The sequence below is a fragment of the Sciurus carolinensis genome, chromosome 14 (assembly GCF_902686445.1).
Source record: "Sciurus carolinensis chromosome 14, mSciCar1.2, whole genome shotgun sequence".
Classification (NCBI taxonomy): domain Eukaryota; kingdom Metazoa; phylum Chordata; class Mammalia; order Rodentia; family Sciuridae; genus Sciurus; species Sciurus carolinensis.
The window spans coordinates 11,861,193-11,871,497 of record NC_062226.1 but is presented as its reverse complement, the minus strand read 5'-3'; the positions used below and the strand labels follow the sequence as shown (position 1 = coordinate 11,871,497).

The following is a 10,305-nucleotide window of genomic DNA, read 5'->3' as shown; positions in this document are numbered from 1 at the left end:
TATTTGTTAATGGAGGTTAACATTCATAGATAGAAATGAGCATGTAGAAAAATGCACAATTTCATGAATTTTGACAAAAGAAATAGACCATGTAATTATCAGCTGAATAATGAAATAGCCCTCCATAGTGCCCCTCTTAGTCATTTTCTCTAAATGTAAATCTTATTCTACTACCACAATTACTCTTGACTGATTTATTTACCTCATAAAATGAAATGCAAATAAAGTCTGTATTCTTTTTATATTTTAAGCTATTTTATATAATTGTGTGTACTTATGTGCTTGAATACTAATGAACCAGTACATCCAATTGGGGAAATACATATCAATACACACTTCAGAAAGTTTTGTTGAGCCCCTTCTCAGCCAATATCATCCATAAGCAACCAGTAATTTTGCTGCTTTAACAATACATTAATGCCTTAAAAGGGTGTCTCTAGGTCTGGTACGGGATGTAGAACTTGGACTGGAACTAGCATGAGCTCCATGGCTAGCATTAGACTGATGCTAGGCTTAGTTCTAGTGTGAAACTACAATTACAGTTGGCATCAAATCATTTAATTTCTGTCCATTAGACTAGCAGCAAATCTTTCAACAGAAATCGTACATGACAAGAGGGCATGGAATGACACATTTTGAGTCCTAAGAGAAGTAACTGCCAAATAAGATTAGTGTACATAGCAAGGCTACACTTGAGAAATAAAGTTCATATAAAGACATTTTAAAATAAGCAAAAATTGAGGGAATTCATGACCACCCAAAGAATCCTACCAAAGATACTTAAGGAAATCCTATACTCAGTGGTAGAAGAAAGATAACTATCATGATAGCATGAAAAAGTATAAATACCACTAGAGGAGTAGACATAGAAAATAGAAATAGAAAATAATCAAACATTATCAATACAGTAAACCATAAAACACCAGGAAGAGGGGAAGAAATGGACAAAGCATATTCAAAACAACTGGAGGAAAATTTTTAAATTGGCAGACAAAAATCCATACATTTGAACAATAACTCTGAATGTACATGCTCTTAATTCTTAAATTAAATTTTTCTTTTTATAGTGGCTGAATAAATTTTAAAAACCAGACTCAATATTATGCTGACAATAATAAAGTCAGTTTACCAGTAAAGGCACACAAAGAGTTAGATGGAAAATAATAATCTAAGCAAATGGAATACTAAAGCAATCAAGAGTAACTATAATTAAATATGAAAGAAACAGATTTTAAGACAAAAGCAATGAGATAAAGAAGGTGAGTGCATAATGATTCAGGGATCAACAAACCTATATGAGCAAATGTCAGAGCACCTATGTTTGTAAAACAAACACTATTAGACCCTAAGAGAAAGATAGACTCCAATAAAGCAATAGTGGTTTACCCCCTTATCACTGATGGGTGCACCATCCAGACTTTAAAAAATCTACAAAGATCTACAAAGAAACATTAGAGTTAAACTATGCTACAGATCAAATAAGCTTAACAGGCATTTACAGAATATTCTATCCAACAGCTTCAGAGTACAGTCTTTCCCTCAAAGCATGAAACTTTTTCTAGCATAGACTGTTATGGTGTGATATGAGGTGTCCCCCAAAAGTTCATGTGTGAGACAATGCAAGAAGGTTCAGAGGAGAAATGATTGGGTTATAAAAGTCTTAACCCAATCAGTCATTTAATCCCCTGATAGGTAGGAACTAACTGAGTGGTAACTGAAGTGGTAGGGTATGGCTGGAGGAGATTGAAATGGTTGAAATTGAGGCGTGGCTTTAGGGTATATATTTTGTATCTAGAGAGGAGAGACTTTCTCTCTCTCTCTCTCTCTCTCTCTCTCTCTCTCTCTCTCTCTCTCTCTCTCTCTCTCTCTCCTTCCTGATCACCATGATGTAAGCTGCTTCCCTCCATCACCCTCTCCCGACATGATGTTCAAGCTCACCTTGAGACCCAAGGAATGGAGCCAGCCTTCTATGGACTAAGACCTCTGAAACCATGAGCCCTCAAATAAACCTTTCCTCCTTTATAGTTGTGCTGGTCAGGTCATTTAGTCACGGCAGCAAAATAGCTGACTAAAACAGAGACCTTATGTTAGGCCACAAAATAAGTATTAATAAATTTTTAAAAAAGAAATCATGTCCTGTGTCTTTTCTTGTCACAATATAAAACTAGAAGTCAGCAGCAGGACAACCTTTAGAAATTATACCAACATGCTGTAATGAACAACACACTTTTGAATAAGCCTTAGTGGGTCACTGGGGAAGTGGAAAATTTTCTTGGCAGAAATGAATATGAAAAAGGAACATACCCAAACTTGTAGTATCTCACATTGTACTACAGAATGATAATAATTAAAAACAGCGTGGTATGGTCATCAAAACAGACACAGAAGACACAGAGACAAACCCACAAGTATATAGTCATCTGATACTTGACAAAAGTGCCAAAAAATATGCATTGGAGAAAAGGTGGCCTTTTTTAACAAATCATGTTGGGAAAACTGGATATCCATATGTAGAAAAATGAAACTAGATTCCTGTCTCTCATTCTGCACAAGGTCAACTCCAAGTGGATCAAAGACTTACAAATTAGACCATGAACTGCAACTGTTGGAGGAAAATAAACATAGAATCAAGATCCCAACATACTGGAGCAAATACCAGGTTCCTTAACAAGATTCTAAAAGTGCAAGAAATAAAACCAAGGATGAATCAGTGCGATGGAACTAAATTAAAAAGCTTCTGCCCAGCAAAGGAAACAAAAACACACAGAGAGAGCCCGCAGGAGAAGGTCTTTGGCAGCTACTCCTCCGACAGGGAATTAAGATGCAGAGCACACAAAGCACTCAAAAATCTTAACACCAAAGCACAGATAAGCTGATCAAAAACTGAAAACAAAAGAACTGAACAGACACTTCTCAAAAAAGAATACAAATGGCCAACAAATTGTCAATGTTTTCTAAATTACAGGAGACTGGAAAAAAGAACACATTTTGTTGCTAATATTGTTTTCTACATTTGAAAAATGTGTTGCTATGAAAAAGAGTACATGGAGTCCTGCTATAGTAATAGACAAACCCGACTACCAGCTTCTAAGGTTAATAAGCGGTTTATATATGTATGTGCATAAAAATTTATGCAATTCCATTACAAAGCCTATGGTGTTCATAATTTTATATACAGAGTGGAAATGTTGAGTCACTGCTACACTTTAGTCCTCTTCCCACATAGTAAGACTTATCATGAACTCCTGATTTTTAAGCAAACTGGGGAGTGATACATATCCAAAATTAAAAGCATGATACACAGATTATATAGAGGTATACATATCTGAGAAATGATTTATCTACAAAAATTTTAAATGATGGTGTTAGCATTGCAGAGGAGTGTAGAAATGGCGAAAGTGAAAATTAATTTGAGGTATTTATTATTCATAAGAAAAAATAATTAAAGGAATTTTTACCTCAGCCTGTATTAAAAATAATCAACTTTTTTTATTTCAAGGACTTCCAAGGACTAAAGGTAAAATTTAAAACTTTTACATAAAAGCTTGGCATACTATTCATTAGGTACATAGGACAAGGGAGTACTTTTGTTAAAAAAAAAAAAAAAAATTCACATGTATTTTGTGAAACAACAGTGCAAATCACATTGTTTTACTAGCCAATGCCAGCTCCAAATTCTATTGAGATGAAAAATCTCCAAGTGATATAATACCCCAGTCTTGTTGAATTGCTACCAAAGCAGATACAATTGATATTCAATTCTACTAACTCCTGATGACGTCTAGTTTAATTTCTTATCACACAGTATTGATTAGGCCAGACGTGTGTGTTTTAGTCTAGGGACACAATTGGCTTCTATTTTCTAAAGTCACAGATCTCCCCTTGATTCCAAAGATTCTCTTGCACTTATAAGTTGTCAGTCGTGTGTGTGTGTGTGTGTGTGTGTGTGTGTGTGTATAAATGGTATTAATATGAAATTGTTCTAGAGAGGATTCCACTGGGGTATTCCTACTACTGAAGCCAACAACACACCCCTGTATTTGCATAAATACTGGGAATATAAATATACCCTCCTCAGCTTCTGCACTTTTCCTGATGCCACATCCCTTACTTATCGTCTTGAAAATACGATTATCGCCACGTCCAGGGTGACTTCCTCAAAAAATCACTTATAAAACCAATTATAAGTGGAGGAATTAATAACTTCAAACACATTAACTATTTTTACTACTGGTAGATAAAAAAGTAAAAATCTTTATATGATGAAACACATTTGCAATATAAAAAGGATGACTTTATTACTTTTGCCAGTAAATGGAAGGATCTAAAGATTCTCAAGCTATGTGAAGGAAGCCAAATCCCAAAAACCAAAAGTCGAATATTCTCTTTGATATGTGGATGCTAACACACAACAGGTGGGAGGGGAACAATCGAAGTTCTGTGGATTGTGGAACAAACCTAGATGCCCTTGAATAGATGAATGGATAAAGAAACTGTGGTATATATACACAATGAAATATTACTCGGCCATGAAGAAGAATAAAATTATGGCATTTGCAGGTAAAAGGAAAGTTGGAGAATATCATGCTATGTTAAATAAGCCGATCCCATAAAACCAAAGGCTGAATGATTTCTCTGATAAGTGGTTGCTGATACATAGTGAGATGGAGGGGGGTAAAGAAAGATTGCAGGAACATTAGATTATGTAGAAGGAAATGAGAGGAGGGGAGGGGGCAGGGGGAAAGAAAGATAGTGGGATGAGATGGACATCATTACCCTACATACACGTATGATTACAAAAATGGTATGACTCTACATCATGTGCAATCAGAGAAATGAAAAGTTGTACTCCATTTGTGTACAATGAATCAAAATGCATTCTGCTGTCTTGTTTAACTAAATAGAACAAACAATTAAGAAAAGAAAAGAAAAATGGGAATGAAGGGAAGGGGGATAGGAATAAAAAAGACTGTTGAATGAATCGGACACCAATTTTCTATGTTCATATATGAATACACCACAATACACCACCAGTGAAACTCCACATTGTATACAATCACAAGAATGGAATCCTAATTAGAATAAGTGAGTATATATAATATGTCAAAATATACTCTAATGCCATGCACATCTAAAAAGAACATACAAAAATAAAATAAAAATTTTAAATATGGACAAAGGATTAATATCCAAATTACATGAAGACTGTCTATAACACAATAAATAAAACCACCCAATAGAAAAGCAGGAAAAAACATGATCATATATTTCACGTGAAGAAATTCTAGAGCAACAAGGATAATGATGCTTGTTCTCATGATCCAGTGTGGATCTCCCAGTGGGTAGAAGACTTTTCACTCTCTGATAATTCAAGAGTCAGGTTCAATTTTTCTGAGAGCAGCAGGTCATCTGTTTCCTCCCGATAGAGAAGATCCATCTGTTTCTTTAAGAACCTGGTCAGGAAATAACACACCTTCTCTTCCACTGTTGGGAATGTGTTGTCTCAACCCCCTAGATCAGTAAAAAAGATGAAGCAACTCCTTCCCAGTGACAACTTTACAGATCATGAGTTGGATGGACAGTCAGGCATCTCTGTCACAAATAGCCAGTAAACATAGGGTTAGTTGCTTTGTTGCATTAATGATCATGGTAACAGGAAGTAAAAGCACAGTTAGATGTAATTTGCTATTCTCTACATTTGCAGAAATAGTGAAATCTTTGTGTTTAAAATATTAAGAGGAAAAGTGAGAGGAACTCTCAAGTTCTGTAGATACATGTTTAAATTAGTGTAATTTAAAAAAATAAGAATGGTCCTAGTCTTCTAAAGAATCTCTCTCCTGTTTCCCAAGGTGGTTGTACTAATTTGCAGTCCTACCAACAACATATGAGTGTACCTTTCCCCACATCCATGCCAGCATTTATTATTATCTGTATTCTTGATGATTGTCATTCTAATGGAGAAGATTACCCAACTATCCCACCTCTTCTTATTTATCCAAGAAAATGAAAAGCAGCACATTGTCATAATGCAGGTATACCAGTGTTTACAGAAGCACAATTCACAGTAGCCAAGTTATGAAACCAGCCCAAGTGCCCATCAACAAATGAATGGATAAAGAAAATGTGGTATATACACACAATGAAATTTTACTCAGTCATAAAGAAGAATGAAATTATATCATTCGCAGGTAAATGGATGGGACCAGAGAGCATCATGCTAAGTGAAATAAAGTAGGCTGAGAAAACCACTGGATGGATGCTTTCTTTCATATGTGGAAATGAGAGTGAAATAAGGGAAATATAGTGGAGGGCACATGAAAATAGGAGGGCGATAAATAGAGCAGAGGAAGGAAACTGAGGAGAGAAGGAGGAGGGGAAAGAGAGGAACTGGGCAATAAACTGAGCAAATTATACTGTTGCCTATGTGCACACACCACAGTGATTCCACCTTCATGTATATCCATAAAGCACCGATTCTAAAGGAAACAATACACAGAGGGAAGACCAGGAGAGTAGAGGAAGGGGAACATGGAGAAGAAAGGAAAGGAGGGGATTGGAGAAGAAAGGGAATGTGGAAGTCCTGGGGATGGAAATGAAGCAAATTATATTCCATGCATGTATGAATATGCCAACATGAACCCCACTACTAGGCATAACTATAGTGCAGTAGTAAAACACTGAAAAATCAGTGGACTACCTTTACAGCAGTTTCAGGTTTACTGAAAAATTGAGCAGAGATTCTTCCCGTTGGCCTACAATTTCCATGAGTAATACTTTACATCGGTATAGGACCTTTGTTACAACTGAATCAATATTGGTAAGCTAAAATTGACTGAAGTCCATAGCTTACATTAGGCTTCATTCCCTTTATTCTACAGCTTTTGCTTTGATTGTTTTTCTCTTAGTTTGATTTTGACAAATGGATAGTGATGTGTAATCTAAAGTTACAGTCTCAAAGAATAATTTGGGGGCCCTAAAAATTGCATTTGTTCTACTTATTCACCCCTCCCTTTATCCTACCAAATCTTGGCAATCACTGATTGTTTTATCATCCCTTTTTGCATTTTCTAGAATGTCATTAGATAGCTGTAATCATATCCAATGTAGCCTTTCCAGAAAGGTTTCTTAGTATAACTATTTTCTAGAAGAGTTTAGTGGTGATAGATAAACTGCATATATGCTTGCCCTACAATCAAGTAATTCTTCTGTATATACAATTTACATAACCCTTTGCATATACACACAGTATGGATGCACATAACATTTGTAGCAGCATTCTCCATAATAGCAATTCAGTGACTCAAAAACAATGATCACTGAAAATAGAGGAAATAAATGTGTTATACTCTCATAGTGGAAGTTGAAAATATATAAATGAATTTGACAGGGATAATAGTAAAAGAAAAGGCAAATAAAATAGAATATAAGTTTTATTTACATGCAATATGGAGTAGGAAAGATTGTTTAAATGTTAAAAGTCTTACATATAGTAAAGGAACATAGAAAATAGTAAAAATAATGGGTAACTTCAAGAGGAGTGAAAATACAAATCAGAAATGACCAAAGGAACTTTAGTGTACTGTTAGTTTTCTAGATACTTTTAGCTAAGATATTGATTTATAGATATTTTCTAGATATTTCTAGCCAATATACTGTTTAATAAATATTAATTTTGATATTTTTCTTTAAAATGTGATCATATGTCATCTCTATACGAACACATACACATTTATAGGATACTACAGCTGTCAAGATCCCCAAACAAAAAGAAAAAACATACCTGGCACATGTATTTAAACTGCACATATGTTATGTATGTTATTTTGTTTATATGTGATTTCAATATTTCTTAAAGATTAAAGCAAAATTTCTAGCAAAATTGATAAAAATGTTGCTCAGGTTTGAAAATTATCCAAGTGGTTTTGTAGGTCTCAGGATGTGACTTCACATACAGCAGTTTGATTTCCAGTTTTACTATATTGCTAACTTAGTGCCAGATGCCTAGTTAGTAAACGTCTCATAAATTTGAATTGCCTCTTTAATACCAAACACCAGAGTTAAAGTAAATAATACATGCAAGTTTATTTGTCACAATAATCAATTTACAGCAATAAAGTTAAGCAACTTTGCCTTGAGCAGAAGCAGTTTCTCAAGAACTAAAAGAACACACTACCCTTTCAGATGAAATGTAGAACACTATATCTGTAGAGCTGGGGGAGGAAAATGCCTTTTTTTCTTTCTATAATAAAATATAGTTGGACTGAATTACGCTGAAGACTGACATAAACTGAGTCTGGGTTTCCTAGACTTCCTAACATCCCATCTCGCCTTTCTCCAGTCCCTACCCAGATTGGCTGAAGCCCCCTATGAGAGTGGGCTTGATCCCCCACAAGCACATCACCACCTGGAAGGCTTGCAAAAATCTCTCCTCTCCCTACTGCACCTCACACCCACGGAGCATTCTGGGGCTCGTGTAGAGGGCTCCATTCAAGTCTATGTTCGACATTTGGGCTGTGCATCTGTTTTATGGGTCCCATTGTCCCGGCATTCCACAGACAGAAAGCCATCTGAAATTATAATCCCTGAAAAGACTTGAAGGGACAGGATGGGGAAATATTGTTCGATGAATACTAATTACAGTAGGGGAAATAATTTGTGTCCTGTGGCACAGTATGGTAACTGTGATAATGATACAGTTTTATGTATTTCAGAAAGCAAGAAGAAACAGTTTTAATTAATTTCACACAAGGAAGTGACAAATGTTTGAGGAGAGAGATATGCTTTCCTTTGTTCAAATAATTTATATGATATACATCATGAATGGAAGCATTGTATGCTGCCTTATAAATGTGTACCATTTTATTTGGCAATTAAAAATGAAAATATATAAAATGTTATTAAAACCTAAACTAAATCTAGAGTTTTAATTAAGGTTACACACAAAAATGAATTCAAAAGGAATTACAAAATAAAACACAAAAATAAAATCATAAAGCAAGGAGAAAATGATTTATTATTTGAGAAGTGAGAAAACTATCATGAAAGTCTACAAACTACCAAATTTTTAAAAAGACTGATACACCTGATAGGGAAGACAATGCCCATCATAGTGAAATTATTCCTCTCCTGAGGATGTTTCTCAGAGCTCCTTTCATATCCCGATTCCTCAGACTGTAGATGAAGGGATTCAGCATGGGGGCGACCAGAGTGTACAACACAGACACAATGACATCCTTGTCTGTACTGCTATCAGATGAGGGGACAAAGTAGAGTGCAATAATTGCTCCATAGTACAGGGAAACCACAGAGAGGTGGGAGCCACATGTGGACAAGGCTTTGCAGATACCCTTGATGGAGGGTCTTCTCAGGATGGTGGCCCCAATGTGGCCATAAGAGACCAGAATGCACATGAGGGGCAGGGTAACAATTGCTGATCCTACAGTGAGGATAGCCAGCTGGTTGATGGTGGTGTCTGAGCTGGACAGCTTAAGTAAGGCAGAGAGGTCACAGAAGAAGTGGGGCAGAGTGTTGCCTCTGAGGAAAGAGAGCTGGGCTAGAAGGAGGGTGTGCAAAAGGGCATTAGCAGAGGATAAGACCCAGGACACAATTACTAGCAGAAAGCAGAGGTTCTGACTCATGATTCTTGGATAATGCAGTGGGTGACAGATGGCCACATACCTGTCATAGGCCATTGAGGTCAGAAGGAAGCTGTCAAGATCTGCAAACAATACAAAAAAGAATTCCTGACAAATGCACCCAGCATATGAGATGGACTGAGTCTGCATCAGCATGTTCATGAGCATCTTTGGAGCTGTGACTGAGGACAAAGAGATGTCAGTGAGGGCCAAGTGGCTGAGGAAGAAGTACATGGAGGTGTGGAGGTGAGAGTCCAGCCTGATGAGCAGGATGATGAGCAGGTTCCCCAGCACTGTGGTCAGGTACATGGCCAGGAACAGGGCGTAGTACATGCCTTGCTCCTCTGGCCGGATGGGGAGCCCCAGGAGGAGGAACTCAGATACACTGCTCTGGTTCTCCCTCCTCATGCTCTTCTTGTTACCTTTTTCTGGAGATGGAAAGGAGATGGAAATGTGAAAGAATGAGAAGTCACTGGGAATATTTTATGAGAAAATCATGTTTTGAACTAGTCAGTAAGTGCATTTTAACCTGAATCTCTCAGGATTTTTGCCACCCTAATGGGCTAGTGAGGTCAGGAAAAAGGATATTTGTCCACCTATAAAACAACTGAACATCTTTTGGAGAAACCATGAAACATCAGAATGAATATTGAATCAGACCAAGTTCCAC

General features: G+C 36.4%; 1 protein-coding gene across 1 annotated transcript; it reads right to left on the bottom strand.

Moving 5' to 3' along the window:
- Positions 1–9,104: 9,104 nt before the first annotated feature.
- Positions 9,105–10,043, bottom strand: LOC124964820 (olfactory receptor 50-like). Its single transcript, XM_047525486.1, has one exon. It carries the CDS (start codon positions 10,041–10,043, stop codon positions 9,105–9,107), a length of 939 nt encoding a protein of 312 aa, XP_047381442.1.
- Positions 10,044–10,305: the final 262 nt, after the last annotated feature.

Bases quoted from the DNA above. Each gene is read 5' to 3' on its own strand.
- LOC124964820 (XM_047525486.1), bottom strand. From the start codon at position 10,043: ATGAGGAGGGAGAACCAGAGCAGTGTATCTGAGTTCCTCCTCCTGGGG.